This window comes from Penicillium taxi (assembly GCF_028828555.1).
Source record: "Penicillium taxi strain IBT 34144 chromosome Unknown utg000001l_segment0_segment0, whole genome shotgun sequence".
Lineage (NCBI taxonomy): Eukaryota > Fungi > Ascomycota > Eurotiomycetes > Eurotiales > Aspergillaceae > Penicillium > Penicillium taxi.
This window is the reverse complement of record NW_026643203.1, coordinates 765,314-782,714: the sequence shown is the minus strand read 5'-3', so window position 1 is coordinate 782,714 and position 17,401 is coordinate 765,314. Positions and strand designations below refer to the sequence as shown.

General features: G+C 48.4%; 9 protein-coding genes across 9 annotated transcripts; 4 read left to right on the top strand and 5 right to left on the bottom strand.

Annotated features, from left to right (window-relative positions):
* Positions 1 to 84: 84 nt before the first annotated feature.
* N7495_000297 (dihydroorotate dehydrogenase 2) lies at positions 85 to 1,663 on the top strand (the record flags this gene model as incomplete). The annotated part of the gene is made up of 2 exons (XM_057202967.1): positions 85 to 528; positions 587 to 1,663. 2 exons carry the CDS (start codon positions 85 to 87, stop codon positions 1,661 to 1,663), a joined length of 1,521 nt encoding a protein of 506 aa, XP_057067040.1.
* Positions 1,664 to 2,090: 427 nt separating this feature from the next.
* Positions 2,091 to 2,906, bottom strand: N7495_000296 (triose-phosphate isomerase; the record flags this gene model as incomplete). The annotated part of the gene is made up of 1 exon (XM_057202966.1): positions 2,091 to 2,906. The coding sequence occupies one exon, from the start codon at positions 2,904 to 2,906 to the stop codon at positions 2,091 to 2,093; it is 816 nt and encodes a 271-aa protein (XP_057067039.1).
* A 1,176-nt stretch (positions 2,907 to 4,082) lies between these two features.
* N7495_000295 (RpiB/LacA/LacB family sugar-phosphate isomerase) lies at positions 4,083 to 4,571 on the top strand (the record flags this gene model as incomplete). The annotated part of the gene is made up of 1 exon (XM_057202965.1): positions 4,083 to 4,571. One exon carries the CDS (start codon positions 4,083 to 4,085, stop codon positions 4,569 to 4,571), a length of 489 nt encoding a protein of 162 aa, XP_057067038.1.
* Positions 4,572 to 5,333: 762 nt separating this feature from the next.
* On the top strand, positions 5,334 to 6,351 carry N7495_000294 (putative U-box domain protein; the record flags this gene model as incomplete). The annotated part of the gene is made up of 3 exons (XM_057202964.1): positions 5,334 to 5,416; positions 5,524 to 6,061; positions 6,118 to 6,351. The coding sequence occupies 3 exons, from the start codon at positions 5,334 to 5,336 to the stop codon at positions 6,349 to 6,351; spliced, it is 855 nt and encodes a 284-aa protein (XP_057067037.1).
* Positions 6,352 to 6,512: 161 nt separating this feature from the next.
* On the bottom strand, positions 6,513 to 8,423 carry N7495_000293 (tyrosyl-DNA phosphodiesterase 1; the record flags this gene model as incomplete). The annotated part of the gene is made up of 4 exons (XM_057202963.1): positions 6,513 to 7,250; positions 7,304 to 7,703; positions 7,753 to 7,865; positions 7,968 to 8,423. 4 exons carry the CDS (start codon positions 8,421 to 8,423, stop codon positions 6,513 to 6,515), a joined length of 1,707 nt encoding a protein of 568 aa, XP_057067036.1.
* A 347-nt stretch (positions 8,424 to 8,770) lies between these two features.
* Positions 8,771 to 10,668, bottom strand: alg10 (dolichyl-P-Glc:Glc(2)Man(9)GlcNAc(2)-PP-dolichol alpha-1,2- glucosyltransferase; the record flags this gene model as incomplete). Its single annotated transcript, XM_057202962.1, has 2 exons — positions 8,771 to 9,717; positions 9,777 to 10,668. 2 exons carry the CDS (start codon positions 10,666 to 10,668, stop codon positions 8,771 to 8,773), a joined length of 1,839 nt encoding a protein of 612 aa, XP_057067035.1.
* A 250-nt stretch (positions 10,669 to 10,918) lies between these two features.
* On the top strand, positions 10,919 to 11,844 carry psf2 (DNA replication protein PSF2; the record flags this gene model as incomplete). The annotated part of the gene is made up of 3 exons (XM_057202961.1): positions 10,919 to 11,032; positions 11,087 to 11,673; positions 11,733 to 11,844. The coding sequence occupies 3 exons, from the start codon at positions 10,919 to 10,921 to the stop codon at positions 11,842 to 11,844; spliced, it is 813 nt and encodes a 270-aa protein (XP_057067034.1).
* Positions 11,845 to 12,194: 350 nt separating this feature from the next.
* Positions 12,195 to 12,810, bottom strand: N7495_000290 (CUE domain-containing protein; the record flags this gene model as incomplete). The annotated part of the gene is made up of 2 exons (XM_057202960.1): positions 12,195 to 12,476; positions 12,538 to 12,810. 2 exons carry the CDS (start codon positions 12,808 to 12,810, stop codon positions 12,195 to 12,197), a joined length of 555 nt encoding a protein of 184 aa, XP_057067033.1.
* Positions 12,811 to 13,544: 734 nt separating this feature from the next.
* N7495_000289 (condensin subunit SMC2) lies at positions 13,545 to 17,387 on the bottom strand (the record flags this gene model as incomplete). The annotated part of the gene is made up of 6 exons (XM_057202959.1): positions 13,545 to 13,809; positions 13,869 to 14,542; positions 14,596 to 14,970; positions 15,022 to 17,179; positions 17,227 to 17,261; positions 17,319 to 17,387. 6 exons carry the CDS (start codon positions 17,385 to 17,387, stop codon positions 13,545 to 13,547), a joined length of 3,576 nt encoding a protein of 1,191 aa, XP_057067032.1.
* Between the last annotated feature and the right edge of the window lie 14 nt (positions 17,388 to 17,401).

Genomic DNA, 17,401 nt, shown 5'->3' with positions numbered 1-17,401 from the left:
TTGTGTTTAGATCCAACTTATCCCGGCTCTCGCCGAGCTCCCTCCAAGGCCAATTTCAAGTGCAAATTCCATCACTTCGCTCAGATGACGTCCGCTTCTGCCTCAATGGCTTGGAGGGCAGGTCTCCGCGCTCGCTCACTCCCTACATCTCGCTGGTCGCAGCGACCAGCTACTTTACTGAAGCGCGAGGGCGTAATTGGCGCGCGATATGCCTCGGATTCGGCCCCCGCTGCCGCCGAGGCCGTGAAGGAGGCCTCGAAGGAAGTCCCGAAGCGGGCTGCTCGTGGTTCCCGGAAGACCCTTTACGGTACCTCGCTGGCTGTGGTGCTGTTGGTTGGATATATCTACGGAACTGATACCAGGGCTAGTTTCCACCGGTACGGCGTTGTGCCTATTGTTCGGAATATCTATCCAGATGCCGAGGATGCACACCACGAGGGTGTGTATTGGTTGAAGTTGCTTCATCAATTTGGATTGCATCCCAGGGAGAGAGGCGATCCTGATCGGGATGGAGCTCTAGCTACCGAGGTAACCAGCCGTTTTACATCAATTGAATATTAACGCTAATGGTTTTATTTTCTTTCAGGTCTTTGGCCACACCATTTCGAACCCAATTGCTATTTCTGCCGGTCTGGACAAACATGCCGATATTCCTGACGTTCTATTCGACATTGGATCCGGCATTGTCGAGGTCGGTGGCACAACGCCTCTGCCACAAGAAGGAAACCCGAAGCCACGGGTGTTTCGTATCGTCTCGCAACGTGCTATGATCAACCGGTACGGCCTCAATTCCAAGGGCGCTGATCACATGGCCGATGTGCTGCAGCAGCGCGTTCGTGACTTTGCATACGCCGCCGGCTTCGGCGACCATGAGGATGCTGAGCAACTTGTTCTGGATGGTGCCGCCAACGTGCCTCCGGGAAGTCTGGTCCCTGGGAAGCTACTTGCCGTGCAGGTGGCCAAGAACAAGTTGACCCCAGATGGTGATATCGATGCGATCAAGCAGGACTACGTGTACTGCGTCGACCGGGTAGCCCGCTACGCAGATATTCTGGTTGTGAACGTGTCCAGCCCTAACACACCAGGTCTGCGCGACCTGCAAGCCGCCGCACCTCTGACAGCCATCTTGACAGCGGTTGTGGGGGCAGCGAAGAACGTCGATCGCAAGACAAAGCCCTATGTCATGGTGAAAGTGAGTCCCGACGAGGACTCCGACGAACAGATCTCAGGCATTGCAGAGGCCGTTTGGAACTCCGGCGTTGACGGCGTTATCGTCGGCAACACCACCAACTGCCGACCCGATGCCCTTCCTAGGGGCTTCGAGCTCCCTGAAAAGGAGCAGAAGGTTCTCAAGGAGACTGGCGGCTACTCTGGCCCGCAGCTCTTTGACAACTGTGTTTCTCTGGTCGCTCGCTACCGTGCCCTGCTTGACAAGGGTCCCCCATCCCAGACCGCAGTTGAAGGCGAAGAAGCCTCTGTCCCCTCTGAGCAGCCACGCAAGGTCATCTTTGCATCGGGTGGTATCACGACTGGGGAGCAGGCGCGCAAGGTGCTAGATGCTGGAGCCTCGGTTGCCATGATGTACACTGGTGTGGTATTTGGTGGTATTGGAACCGTGACACGAGTCAAGCAGGAGCTGCGCGAGGAACTACAGAAGAAATGAAGCAGCGTTCAGATTCAATAATAAAAGGTGATAAATCGATTTCAAAACAATTTGTACATATCATAAGATAGGACTTTTTAGCATCCCTGAATTTCATTTGTCTTTTTTACCTCGAAAGGTATCCCGTTCAATCGCATCGCAGGAAGCTCAATTACAAGGTCCTCGGATTACTTGATTTGGTCACGTATCCACAAAAGCCACCTTTATAGCAGTGGAGCATCAAGAAAACCACACCTACTTAGGTAGGCGTAGAGGAACTCCATGAAAATTAGACAAAATCTCTGATGAGCCTCGTGATGAAATAAGAATAGTGGAGCTTCAACCCCGGATTTCCTAGATAGGCGTCCCGGCCCAGATCCACTTTATGGATCCAACCTAGAATCTGGTTCGTACGGTATTGCCCATACAGCATGCGTTTTTTATACAGTCAGATACCCAGACTCTCTTCCACTTCACGGACGACCTTGTGCACACCGTCAATCTCATGCGCAAATCGACCTAGAAACATGCCATCAACAGCTTTGCCGAGTCCACCAGCTCCCCAAAGACCAGGCCCCGCACTGCCTCCATATAGCACCCGCGTAGCACCAGGTCTTGAACCGATCATGCGACGAAGTCCTTCTACAACTGCAGCGACGTGGTCCACTCCCGCAGGCTTGGGCTTCCCAATTGCCCACACAGGCTCGTAGGCAAAAATTATAGGTGCATCGGTAGGTATAGCAGCCAGCACAGCTCGTATCAGAACAGAGCACTCAGTCACAGCCTGACCAACAGCCTGGGAAGCAATGGGCCCAGGGGCAGTGATCTCGCCTATACAGACAAGAGGCACCATTCCCTGTGCACAGGTCGCAGCTGCCTTGCGCGCGGTCTGGTCATCCGTCTCGCCGAATAAGGCACGGCGCTCAGCGTGGCCTAGTTCGACAATCGAACATCCTAGCGACCGGATAGACGCTGGTGACACTTCGCCTGTGTAAGCGCCGCTATCCTCCCACATGCAGTCTTGGGCACCAAGGAAGAAAGCGTTTGATCCAAGCTTGCTTTTGTGTTCTTGGATGATTTCGGCACATGGCCAGATTGTTAGGAAGTCTGGAATTAACGCTAAGGCTAGCTTTTCGCTATTCTCTGGCTTGACGAGGTCTAGTAGACTGCGCAGGTAGTTGAGTGTACGATCTGGGGCGAAGTACATCTTCAATGAGATGAGAAGAAGTTTCTCGGGGAGAACGGGGTATACTGGAGTGGCCATAGGGGGCAAATGATTGTAACGATTGCGCAATTGAATGAAGATGCTCCGATTATTTGTTGGATGATGCTCGAGCTTAGGAGTAGTAGAATCACCCGGGCCAGGAATGATGTCAGAAGTACTATGACAGAGTAGACAAGCTAGAGAATTGACACAAGGAAATCTGATAGGTAGAAGCAGGATATCAGGTACCAGAGATTAGCGATTTGATGAGAGGTTAGAACGGAGCAAAAAAAGAAAGAAAAAAAAAACAGGTTGCTGATATTCCCGATCTTATTGTTTGCATACTCTTGAGAGCATTGGCCCCTTCTCTTTCTACCTCGGTTTTACAAGTTATCCTTGCCAGTACAGTTGTAATTTTCTGTCTTTGATACAGTCACATGCATTCAAAATAACAGATATGTAGCTCTAGTTCGCGTATGTAAAGTGGAGTTTGGCGGGGAAAAATACAAAACTGGAGAAGGGGGAAAGATCGTCCAGACTGCCGAGCCCCATTTTGATGTATTTTTATATTGATTATTGGCTAGTGTTTCTGCCTGAATCCATACATTGGGACATCCTACTATTAGAAATCAAATCTTGAATTGAACAGATCATGTTGAAATGGTGCTAGTGGAACCGGAATAATCCCATTGGCGCATATATGGCACTTTGATTGATACAATGCCCTCATTTGCGTTAAGGTGACATAGATGGCTTTAAGGTGAGCATTCCAGGGTTTTTTATTTTGAAACATGAGGGCTGGATATGTTCCCTGACCTACTTGCTACCTGGATGGTACTTGATCTATACTTGTATTGCCTCTCAAGTAAGAGAACTACCTAGGTATATAGGAAATCAATGCCAGGTATTACCGTATACCAATACGGACTTGTCAGTCTGGCTCCCGCCTATCACAACCCACTTCACCAATAGCATGACGCTATGGCCCAAAGACCGGCATCCCCAGTCCCAATTGATACTATTTCCCTTGGGACGAGTGGAGCCTGATGTATTTCAGATTGGTTCTAGTCCGTGCTCTGGGGATATGGAATGTGATGAGGACAAAGGTATAAAGGGAGAAGCCCCCATTATATCCAGGAACTACCAATAGTCACCATTCCTCAATCCTCAATCCTTAATAAAGCACCATATTCCTCTCACAAAGCACTTATCTGGACACCAAGGTTCCCTGCGGTCATGTCTACCGACCTGAAACCCCTGCGCATCGTCATGGCCTGCGACGAGGCCGGTGTACCTTACAAAGATGCTATCAAGGCTATTCTGGAGAAAAACCCTCTGGTCGAGTCCATAGTCGATGTCGGTGTTAACTCTGTTTCTGACAAGACTGCCTATCCTCATCCAGCAGTTGAAGGGGCAAGGCTGATCAAGGAAGGCAAAGCAGAACGTGGTCTTTTCATCTGTGGCACCGGTCTTGGTGTTGCCATTGCCGCCAATAAAGTCCCTGGTATTCGAGCTGTCACTGCTCACGATCCATTCTCCGTCGAGCGCTCCATCCTGAGTAATGATGCTCAAGTCCTCTGCATGGGACAACGAGTTATCGGTGTTGAGTTGGCGAAGAAGCTCGCTACTGACTGGCTCAACTACCGCTTTGACCCTAAGAGCGCCTCTGCTGCTAAGGTGCAGGCTATCTGTGACTATGAGACTCAGTTCTCTGTGGTCGCTTAATTGGTGCTACGACTTATCAATGGCTGATTCGGAGATTATCTGGCTTTCTTTCCTCTACTTTCACAAATCATCATGGCTTACCGCATACTCCGCACTCTTGCTTCCCTGGGGATTCCTATACTACTCGTTGTTATACCAAGCGCATTATGATACCACGAATACTTCTATCACCTCCATGGATCCATAACTATGTAGCTCAAAAATAATCAGATGGAGATTTTAATGTACTACCTACCACCATATCCACCCGCCTGTGATCAAGCAAGCCTTTATATTGACTTACTATTCACACAAGATGATACTTCAGTTGGTAAGTAACTAATAGCTACATAGTTAGGCAGTTCAACAAGGGAGAATTACCCCCCAAAACTATAAAGAATCAATGATTGAAAGCCCTTTTTGACCTGAAGAATATGGATCATGTTGCTGAGTCAGCTATCATTCTATGAGCTTCTATAGTTCTAAAGGCATTCAACCCATCTTCATTGCCATGAGAAGACTAATGACCTTTCATTTATTTAAGAGAGTGTAGTGAACATAGAGTTCAGAATAATATCCAGCACTTCTCTGAGTTTCCCTAACATTTTCATGCTTCCTTGCAAGGTTGCTACTTCTATATACCGTGTACAGACCTCCCTGATCGCCACTGCATAGTGCCCCACCTGTACTTCTCGATCTGCTCAAGGCACTGTTCTTTTTACAACCGCACATCTCCGACTCCATTTCACACCCTCCTATTCCTGGGGTAGTGTGACGGGCAAAATGGACCAAGAGCTTAAAGCAAAAGGCAACGAGCTCTTCAAAGCTGGTGACTACACCGGTGCCGAGGAATTCTTCTCCCAAGCGTAAGAATGCCGGTTCTCTTCTCCCCGCACGCGCATATCCCACCATAAACAATAGAAAAACAACCGATTGAATTGGTCAGGAAAGATCTGATCTTGGATTGATTTAGCATTCTCAAAAACCCCACCGACCCGACCTTTTTCACCAACCGCGCTATCACGCGCATCAAACTCGAGAAATGGGCCGAGGTCGAACATGATGCACGCGCTGCAATTGATATCTACGGCTTGAAAAGTCCAGCAGCTCTCAAGAGCTCTTTCTATCTTGCACAGGCTCTGCTGGGTCTGAAGCGCCCTCAGGAAGCTTATGATGTCGCCTCCGACGCCTATCAGTTGAGTCTGGCTGCTAAGAATGTGCAGACGGAGAACCTGTCGCGTACGCTGTTGCGCGCGAAACAACAGCTCTGGGATGCAAGAGAGACTGCAAGATTGCGCGAGATGAACGAGACTTTGAAGGGTGTCGAGTTGCTTATTGAGGCAGATCTGGCGCGTAGCGTTGCTGAGCTGCAGGCGCAATTGGAGCGTGGGGAGATTGGAGAGATTGGATTTGGACAAGATGAACGGGCATTGCGCGAGGATGCGCAGAAGAAGGTGACGGATGTGCGGGAGGCCTTTCGTATTTCTTCCAAGGGGGAGATTCAGGAGCGAGTGAGTTTTATTATTGGGACTTGGAATGATTTCTGTGCTAATTTCTAATCTAATAGATTGTGCCTGACTACCTCATTGATGGTATCACTTTTGAGATCATGCATGATCCTGTTATGACCCCCTCTGGTAGTAGCTTTGATCGTCTTAGTCTGTCGAAATATGTGGAGAAAGCCGGTGTTGATCCTATCACTCGTGCTCCTCTGACTGTCAACGACCTACGACCCAACTACGCCCTCAAGGCTGCTTGTGAGGAATTCCTCACTAAAAATGGATGGGCTGTTGACTGGTGAGGTTCTTCAAAAGGCTTGTATTATTCTTTTCTTATTTATACATCTTGGCGAGCGACATGTGTGATCTGCATGGGTTGGCGTTAGAATTGATTATGGTTCCTTTCGTCATAGACCAGATACTTTGATATTGAAACTCCATTGAATTCTTGATTGTCTCATAATCATATAACCCAGCTCCGCCCTTGCCAGTCTGGCAATTCATGCGGGGCCGAGGCGCACCATGGCTCATCGGTGTCGCCGTAGGGGGTGAGTGGCAGGTCATACGGCATTCGCAAACCGACCACTGTAGTAACTGGTGTTGTGTCACTGTCGTTCAAGGAGCGAATAGGGGTATCCCGTTTGAAGCATGGGACCATCAGTATGGAAGGGGGATCAATCGCATTTCCTTTGGTATTCTCTGTAAACAAGTCCGGCCAAACGACAACGCCAACCTCAAAACTTGAGATTCGGACTTCACCAGCTGTATTTGCTCCCGCGCCCCAGGCTTGGGTTGACAAGTTTGCAGAAGTCACAATTGCCCAATCAATTGTATCCATCTTCGGGTCCGAAAACCGGATATATGTCTTGATATGGGGGGCCGCGCGGCTGCGACCTGCTTCTCGCGTTGTGCTCTTCTCAGACAAGTCGATGGATTTGGACTGGGAAGACCCTTGCTGGCTATCCCAATGGCATAGATGAGAACGCATGTAGTTCAATTGCCTCTTCTGACGATCACTCTGAATCTTCATGTGGATCGATCCGCCGGATCCATACCCGTCGAGAGAGTGGCGGATTTCCTCCGGTGTGGGGAATATTATTGAATAGTTGGGCTCAAGATTGATGGATCCTGGTGAAAGTGCTTTGAAAAAAACGTCCTTGAGCCACTTATCTGTCACTCCAAGGGAAGCTACGGAGGAAACCTAGGAATTGTCAGAGAAGAAATGTCATGAAGGGAGGGAGAGTTTAAGCATACCTGTATCACAATTTGTGCCTTGTTCGAGTGGTTCATTGGCTGGCGAAGTGGGAGATTTCCCATAATATCGTTTAACGCTGGCCATCCCCATAGAGTTGTAGTGTTTGAGTCTAAGCCGTTGAGTTGTTGCTTCGAAGGAATGCTTGCAAGAAAGGCCGCACGCACTACACTGAAATCGTATTCACTCAACTGCTTGACCAGGGTCCCAGTCTTCTTAGATCCATATGCTTTCAGATAGCTCATGATATCTCTCTTGAACCTTCTGCCAGTGCCAAAAGCTGGTTGTCCTGCAGAAGTGGATGTGTTGGGTTTTTCCAGAGGAAGGAGAGGAGACTTCCATACTGCTTGGGTCATATTCTGCCAGTCTCCCTGTATCATATTGGCAGTATGAATGATAACCCTAATAAAACTTTTTAATAATCGATCATGATAGGGCTAAGGGAACTTACTGAGCTAAATCATCATGACGAAAAAGGATCATCATTTTTGTATGATGAGTGCCAAAGGGTTCGGGCATATAAGCGATAATGGGCTCAACATTCGACCACCGAGAGCATGCTTCCTAGTCCTTGGTCAATATATTTCTAAGGACACCTCGTTTCCCCAGACATCTCAAGACATGCTTCAAGGGGATGATGGTGAATTTATCAAGAAGAGTACTCACCTCGACAATAATTCTATTCTGAGATTCCCTCTGCCAAGACCCATGAACAACTTTCACTTTCACGAGGTGCTGCACATCACTGTCGAACTGTGACATGAGAAAGTCTACATCGAAGAGGAAGTTGAATTGCCAGCATTCACTGATCATAGGATCTCCGAGGATGTCGCGCAGCTGCACTGTGTCGACATTGAAGCCCTGCCGATCTGACAAATCCTTGATGTGGGTGAGCTGGATTGGAGAAGGAATTAGATGAGATGATGATGCACAGGGTCTTGTGACCGGTTCATTCTTTTCACCCCTAGTGTTGACTGGATGAGATGGTCGTGACAAGCGCGATCTCTTTGAGCACCCGGAAGTCGGGGGTGAGATAGATCTATGAAGAGAGATCAATGACTTTATATGATCATCCCCCTTGCTGGAGCCTGATGAGACTCGTGCCCGTTTTGAGGGTTCCATTCAGCGACTCCGAGATTGGAGGTGAAGCAAAGGAAGTGCACGTGTTTTATGAATTGTCGACAACACAAAGGTGAACTGTACTCTAGAGAAAACAAGAATTTGGGATGTCTATCTATTCATTCGCAGCTGTGGCGGTGATGATGGTGTAGGGTAAAATGATAACAAGAGTGGAAACTGCAATTCGCACTCATATTTCTACCGCCCGCATCAGTGTTCAGCTCTATCTACGTCTTATAATATTAAACACCGCAACAATGTTGAAAATGATTGATAATCTACAATTAATACATCTAATTACGATAATATACAAGAAAATCACATCCTTCATGAGGGACGGTCCAAATTGATCACCACATGAACCGCTGAATCTTGCCCGGCTCCTGGGGCCATTCAAAGCCCTTGTACAAGAATACATAGCCTGTCACGACATTAATGAGTAAGAACCACGCAGTCTCTAAGAACTTGGGGGCATTAGTTGCCATATCAGCCGATTCTCGCTCTCTCTCGCCATCAGGGCGCCGTTTCCGGAACACAGCCAAGGATGGAGATGGAGGCAGATGTAGACGCCACATTACCCAAGGAATAATGAAGTAGCGTGGTTCTACAAGAGGTGCTGTCACGAGAGATAAAGCGGTCGCAGCAAGCCAAACAAGAACAAAGCTAGCCCGAGTTCCTTCGGGTTGCTGATTTTGACGCTGGATGAGAGCCTGCTGAATCCTGGCAAATGCTTCAGCTGTCACTGGTGGGGGTTGCGTCGGTTGCACTGGCTGAGTTTTCTTGGATGTGGTCTTGCGAGTGGGCTTTCTGGTCTCTTTGGGCTGCTCTTTGACAGCAGGTTTGGATGCAGGAGATGCAGGCTTTGGGGCAACTGGCATCTGGAAGACGCGAGGGGCCTTCCGAAGAACAGAAAATCCAAAGGCAGAAATCACAGCCCATCCGCAAAGGAAGTAAACTAGCACCGCAGCATACTTGACAGCGGGGTGATAACCTAGCAAGATGCGGAACACGTAGAAGACATAGTGTCGGTTGTCAGCCAGGGTGAAGGGATGCACAATTGTGTTGAAATGAACAATAGCAGCCATAACTGGCATGATAACCAAAGCCGCAATGATACTAGGCAGTTTCTTTTGTTTTTCCGGGAAGCCGTAGTTGAGATACTTTGGTAAAAACTTCGTTGGCAGAATAACATTGATCACAGGAACAACGAGCAACGGCCAAGAGAAGAATACGAAATAGGGCCAAATATAAAGCATCTGCGCTAGATGCACTCCAGCAGTGTGGAATTCTTTATGACCTAGTTTTAGAGAGATGTTAGTATGCCATTTTGTTGCGAAACAATATCACAGAACCCACCGAGGACAACACCACCATTCCATAGGATGAATGCACCGAATGCCCCAAGGATAATGAGATGAGGGAAGACCGAGGCAAGGAAAGAAAAAGGGCTGGCAAGACCGGCAGTTGCAAATGAGATGGCAGTCTTGACATAGTCCGCCAAAGAGGCCTCGGAGACAAGAGGGTCGTAGACCTCATTGTTCAAACCAGCCTTAACAATTTCAGATACATCAGATGATTTGCACGACTTGGAAGATTTGCGGATTTCCTTAACGGCCTGTAGTCCGCCTAGAAACACAGAGACCCAAAAGATGTTCGTTTGACGACAAGCTAGCGCAGCCAATCCAAACACCAAGAATCCAAGAGTGGACAGGAGAGATGAGCCAGTTCCCGATATACGCTTAAGATCCCAGTTGTATGCCTCGATGACCACAAGCAAAGCCAGGATGTCGGTGTAGTATAGACCGGAGAAGAAGAACAGCGGTGGGAACAGGCAAATGTTCAAGATAGAGTGACTGAGTCGCGCATTCAGAGGCCGGGTGTTCCGAACTTTGTGCACAATATCAGAGACCGTCTGGAGTCTCCATGGAAGAAACAACCCAGCTGTAGCAGCATTGGTCATGCGCAGAACTTCGGTGGTGAGCTGTGTCGGAGAGCCGCGGAGAGTATACAGAGCTGCACAGAGGATATACGACCAAAGGTACAGGCCAGGTGGAGTGGTTATTTTCGGATCCCAGGATGTCCACTTGTGCGCCCAATACTCCTGCGCCTGTGGAACGTGAAATACCTCATCTAGATATGGCTCGGGGACTTCGGTGGTGACCTTGGCTCTCCAGATCCCAATTGCGGTCAGAGCAAAGGGGACGGCGTAGCGTGCCGCTCGACTAAGATCAGACTCTGTGGCACTCATTGTGATCCAAGTCCAAGAAACGAAATAAACTTGGAGAAGGTCGAGAGTTGAGCTTGAGCTTTGAGAAAGGGACAAGGTGGGATCTACTAAATAGTGGTGCAAACACGACAAACACAAGTATTTGGCGTTCAGTTTGCGATTTGATCACTACCACAAATTAAACATGGTGTATTGACGAAGAAACCACATCATTGACGTCTGAATTATCGTACTAATATTTTATTCCATTTTATTGTTCACTTGAAGTTCAATGGCATTCCCTCTGCCGCGGGGCATTACGCCCTCGGAGATCGCCTTCTTGGCCGAGATGGAATTGGTGTCCGTCGTGCCTCGTCAACGCTTAGAAGGCCTAGAACTGCTCGGGGTAAAAATCCATCGCATTCAATACGCTTATATTAAAATTAATTGACATCCACAGGGTCCTATTGAACCTCTCGTACCTCCTCGACGCGCCTCACTCCCCCTATGGCTTGCTCTACTTTTAAAACGCCAACGGCGCGCCAATATCATGCCGCCGCCATGGTTGCACCCTGAGCCGCTCAAGCTCATCCTCGAGGTCGAATCCCATCACGAAGATTACAAAAATGCTTTCTCTCCTCCACCCCCTCTACCAGGTCAGCCTAGTGTGCGTGACCATGGCCTCGAATCTAAAGCTCGGCCACAGTACACTCGCGACGGCGAGAGGTACCTTGCTGCACCGCCATTCTTACCACAGAATGTTGCACAAACGAATATATCCTCTAGGGATATACCTTCATTGCCGTTTCATTGGATCGAGGTCGCGAATATGCTGTTGGATGCTGCTAGTGATGATCTAGTTGACCCGGACCAAATCCGACGGCTCTTGAAAGACCTGCGCGAAGTGCGCATGGCTAAGATACGGTCTGGAGTTGATGCGCTGGACGCTGCTGCCAGTGGTGGTGGAGGAGTCGCACTAACGGGTGTTGGTGCCATGGAGATGGGTGAAGAGCGTGGTTTCTTGGCTGGCGTGGTGGATAACCTTCGGTATGCGACGATTTGTATTGTCAGCAGCGAAATTATGTGTTGCTAACTCTAATTGTCAGGAAAATCGGTGCCTCCAAAGAACAAGCACGACGAGAACAGCTGGCAGAGCAACGGGCTAATGGGGGTTATGATGAAGCTCAAGATGACGAGGACGATGACATGGAGTTTTAGATTGCATTTGGCGATAATTATTATTATTTCGATTTTATTGGCGTACAAGGTGCGTATGCGACGGAACACCTCCTGTCGAACGATATTTATGTATAGAGACTTTATATACCCGAGATTTCAAACTGGTAACAACCAAGGCTTTTCCAATTTACCTGACACGATGTGTTATGCGGATGCTTGAATAGAAAAAGAAAGTATGGAAAGTATTCCTTCAGATCAGAATGAGTAATGGATAATGCTGAGGAATGACTGATGACTCCAAAGGATCGTCATGATGCATCGCGCGAACACGGACCACAGCATAGAAACCTCAAATAGATCGCAATTATTAAATGGGGAATCGTTTTAACTCATTGCTTGTTCTTCTGCGCCATCTTCCTCCGCGCTTCCAAAATCATTTCGTCTCGTCGTTTCTGCAGTAGTCGTTGTCGTTCTTCTTTGTTCTGGGCCCATGCGCTTGAAGAGAGTGCTGCCTGAGCAGATTCTGAGCTATCACTTGTAATCTTTTCGCTCAGATTATATCTAGAAATCAGGTCTTGCCCGTCCCGCTTTGTCGCAGCTGAGGATGTAGCTGGAACAACCGGACGATTCGTGGAGGCAGTTGGGAGGGGAGGTTGGAATGATGGAGGAGGCTAAAAGTAAATGAATTTGAGTCAATGTTTGTTAAGAGGTTATGTAAACTGGGAGACCTACCGTGTCCAAGCCCCGCCCACTTAAGATGCGCTCTGTTGTCGCCCCGACGCTACCACCGTTGCGCTGGAGATCCCACATGATGGTGCGACTACTCAACTGAGGGAACATCTGGGAGATCTGCTCCACTTGAGCAGGGTCGACGGCATTCCCACGTCGGGGCCGGTTGGCGCTGGAGCTATCGTCACGGTTAAAGAACCATCGCAGAACAAAAAACGATACAACGGCTAACGTAAGAAGGGAAGGAATGTTAAGTGTGGGCTCTTCGTCGGTCATTGTGATGGAAGTGCGATCGTGCGCGATATGGGAGTTGCTGAGTCAATTCCGTTAGATGTGGAATGACAGTGTCGAGGCGGAACAGTTCCGGCTTGGGTAGGAGGTCGTGTGAGATGACAGGAGTTGTCACAACCACGAGGCGACCAATATAAAGCTAGAAAGAAGTTGGAGAAGTGTTTGCGCGTCGTGAGAATCAAAGCAGTGCACAAGTGGAGGATTGAAAGGAGATTCGGGATTTGGGTGTCCTGGCACGTGCAACTTAACCCGACCGTTGAGCCACAAACAGAATATAAAGTAGTTAGACTGAGATAATATGGAATATTACCGATAAATGAGTAATAATCACGTTCTAGACAGATCACTTATTACCCAAAAATACCTTAATTATAAGACGGCATTTGTAGACTCCGTATAGTGGCGTGTCCGGCCCCATAAACTAGCTATCTTTTATGATATCAGATTGCTACACATACACACCACGGTAGAGATTAAAAAATAATTCTCACTATCTGGATTCTACTATACAGAGAACAGCTGGAATCTTTCGCAGAATCGAAAAATCATCATCATGCATAGATCATGAGCCAAAATCCGTTCCCATCCAGCAAATGTATACAGTACCACAAACACCGACTACCGACCAACTGCTCCACTAATTCAAAAATCAAAGGACATCAAAAATCAAAGGACATGAGGGCCGTCAAAAACATTAAACTGAAAGCTCAGTTGCAGGCTTATCTCATGTCAGCCGGGGTTAGCGCCTGGACAATACTAGTACCCTCGCTGAACCGCGTACGGAAGATGCGGTTGGCGTTCTGGAACATGCCGTCCTTGAGTGAGACCACGATGAACTGAGATCCCTTGAAGCGGGTCTTGATCAATCGTCCAATGTTTTGGGTGTGTGAAAGATCCAGCGCGGCGTCAACCTCATCGAGAATGTACATGGGCGCGGGCTTGAATTGCAAGAGTGCCATGATCAAAGAGAGTGCAATAAGAGATCTATAGATGGGGGATTTAGTCATGTTGACTCAAGAGACAAAAATCAGGTAGGAACATACCTTTGTCCACCACTCAGTTCTGTCAGGCTCTGCTTCCAAACCTTGCCCAGAGACACCTTGACCTCGAGACCGTCTGTGATCTCCTTGCCCTCCGGCGGATCAAGCTTCGCAAAGCTGCCTGGCAGGAGCTCAGCAAAGATATTACCAAAATCAGTATTGACCTTAGTCCAAGTCTTGTGCAGCGCCTCCTTCTTGTACTCGTTGAGGTTGAGAATGGTCTCCTCGATCTTGCTTTTATCACGGATGACAGTTCGCATCATGTTCTTGAGCGCAGACTCCTTCTTTTCCACGCTATCAATCATGTTCATGACCTTCGGGTTGATCTTTTTCTTCATCCCTTGCGACCGTTCCGTCAAGTTGCGTAGTGTTGATTTGCATTCGGCAATATTCTGACCCTGGAAGTAGTATGGGGTATTCGGACGACCAAACTGTTCTTTCTCATCCGCGATCCACTCATGCTCTTTCTCCATATGAGAGAAAGAGTGTTGGGCAGTTTCTTGGTCCTTCTGTAACTTCTCAAGTTGATGGCCCAGTTTTTGCATCTCAAGACTTTCTTCAGTGATTTGTGAAGATTTGGATTTTATAGCTCGCTCTAGTTCGCGCGTTTCTTCGTCGAAGCCGGTCAGCTTGGCCCTCTCATCATCAAGCTGGGCCTGCGCAATATCGTGTGCATCCTTTAAGTCGTTAGCGCTGGGTTTGTATAGTAAACTGTTGGCGTTTTAGTTACCTTGACTCGTGCCTGCTCCCGCTTCATAGACTCAATCTCCTTCACCTGTGCCTTCAGCGTACTACCCGACTCGGTAAGCTGCTCTTCAGCTGCTGAAAGGTCACTTCCGACTTGCTCAGAATCAAGACGGGACGACTGCAGCTCCTTCTGAAGCTCCTTGACTGAAGCAGAGTTTTTTGTAAGGGTCTTCTTCAAGCTGTTGAGTGAAGTTTGTAGCTCTTCCAGCTTGCTATCTTTATTATTGCTGAATTCACTCATATCTTTCTCGATGCGCTTGATATCCTTGGATGCTTCTGCGTGGCGACTTTTGGCGTCGACAATATCTTTCTTCAATTGCTCGATGTTGACTTTCATCTCTTCGACGGCAGCAATGATCTAATGTTATGTTAGAAGCAGGTTCAGTCTCGGCTAAAACTAAATACATACTGATGAAGAGGAGTTGTTGTTGATTTGCTCCTCAGTAAGTTTGATTTCATGGGTTTTGAGGTCAAGATCTTGTTTAATCGACCGGACCGCATCGAGCTTCTTCTTCTCTTTCTTCATATTGTCCTCCAAAGTGGCAAGTTGTCGCTCCTTGGTTTTCAGTTCCTTGGTAATATCGTGGAGCTTCTGTAGGGTTACAAGTACACCACTGGAGTTAGGGGAGCTACCACCAGATAGTGTTCCGGAGGGATCGTAGACATCGCCTTCATAGGTCACGCTCTTCATCCGAACTGAAGGGTCAAATGTGACATTCTTAGCCGTGGCAGCATCCTTGCAAATAAGTGTGTTACCAAACACGTAGTTCATCGCCGCAAGCACCTCATCTTCGTGTCCGATCAAACTCAAAGCCAGATCCACCTTTCCAGGAGCAAGGTTTTGGGCGGCTCCAATCTTTTCAGCTGAGGCCCTGAAGTTCGAGATCTTGTTAAGAGGAATGATAGTCACACGCTTTCGCAGCTTGCCACCCTGTAGCAGCTGCTTTCCTGTTTCCGATGAATCGACCACTACATTGTAAAGTCGGCCGCCTGCACAGATTTCCAAAGCAGTTGCAGCTTCGACCTGATCTCTATTCAAAGTGAAGAGCTGGGCAACCAAGCCTTTAACCTTCGACCGGTCGAAGTTAGGTTGTGGATCAGCGTAGGTGAAGTCGATATTGGACGCCTGCCTGCGGAGACCATCGGCTCTTTGACGAAGTTCCCGGATATCTCTCTCGAGCCCGGTTTTCTCTTGATAAATCTGCTCCTCTTTGCCAGGCTCAAAGCCAAGCCGAGTGAGTTCCGACTCCAGCTTCTTCGCCTGGGATTTTAGGCCTTCCAAGTCCCGCAGCAGGCCCAAGTTCTGTTCCTTAGCCTTCTTTGCCCGCGGCTCCTCTTCCTTGATCCTCTTCTCTGAATGGGCAATCTTGAGTTTCGCTTGTTCTTGCTCTGTGGTGGCGGTGCTGGCTCGGTTTCGTGCGTCCTGCAGCTGTCCTTGGTAGCCACTCTCCTGTCCTTCCTTCGATGCGACACCTGTTTGCAAAGTCTGGAGCAACTCTTCCTTTTGCTCCACTTCGACGTTCTGCGCATCAAGCTCTGATTTGGCGGCGTCATACTGCGCCTGAAGCCTTTCATAGACCGCTCGCTTCTCCTTCAGCATCTTTTCAAGGTCACTCACTGCGTTCTGCATTGTCTTCCGTTTCTCCTTCTCTTCATCCAAGCTGGAGTTTTTGAGGTCAAATACGGTGGTCAACCGAACTAACTCGTGAGAGTGATTCTTGACTTCATCTTCCAGAGCCTGGAACTTGCCGCCCTTTCGCAATTCCTTGTCACGAGCTGCTTTGACACGCTTGACATCCTCCTCCAAGTACGCAATCTCGCTCTTCAGCCTGGTTGCATTGGCCTCCAGATTCTGAACCTTGTCCTTTTTCTTGTCACACTCCTCGGCTGCAACTCGCAAGCGCTCTCCACCACGAACATAGTCGTGGGCAATGACAAGCCGTGTCAAACGCTCCAAGTCGTTTTGTGTCTGTTGGAAGTCGAGGAAAGCACGTTTTTCGGACCGAAGCTTCTCAAGTTTAGGCTCAATTTCCTCCTTCAAGAGACCTTCAATTTCCCTCAGCTTCAATTCCTTCTTTCCCATTGTCTTATTAGCTTTTTCACGTCTATCCTCAAACATGCGGGTACCCGCCGCCTCCTCGATCATCGACAAAATTTCGACGGCCTTCATGTTCAAGACCTTGGTGATGCGACCCTGCATGATGAGGAAATTGGGGTTGTTAATATTGAGCTGAACGCTCTGGAACAGGTTCTGGACGGTTTGCTGCTGCGCGCGGTGGCCGTTGATCAAGTATTTGCTAGTACCGCCCAGCACAATTTGTCGGGTAACGGAGATATTAGCGTATTCCTCAAAGCCGATCGGGGATTTTGCGGTGTCGCGATTATCAAAGACGATTGTGACGCTGGCCTTGGTCACACCTGCTTGACCGCGCTTATAGATCAGGTCTTGGAGATTTTGCGCTCGGACAGTCGACATGTTGGTGATACCGAGAACGAAGCAGATGGCATCGAGGATGTTGGATTTGCCACTACCGTTAAGACCGGTAATGGAGTTGAACGCTTCATCCCTACATGACAAGCGATCAGTAATTTTTCACTGTGAGGGGCTCTTCACTTCAAGTTGGTGTAAGGGAAGGGAAAGCGCACGCACTAAAATTCATAAATTCATCAGTTTGGATCTCATCAGAGACACTAGGGAGAACATACCCATCCACTGATCACAGTTCGAACTGCGTATGATTTGAAGCCGTCTATCACAATTTCTGTAATCCTCATGGTTGCGGTTGCGA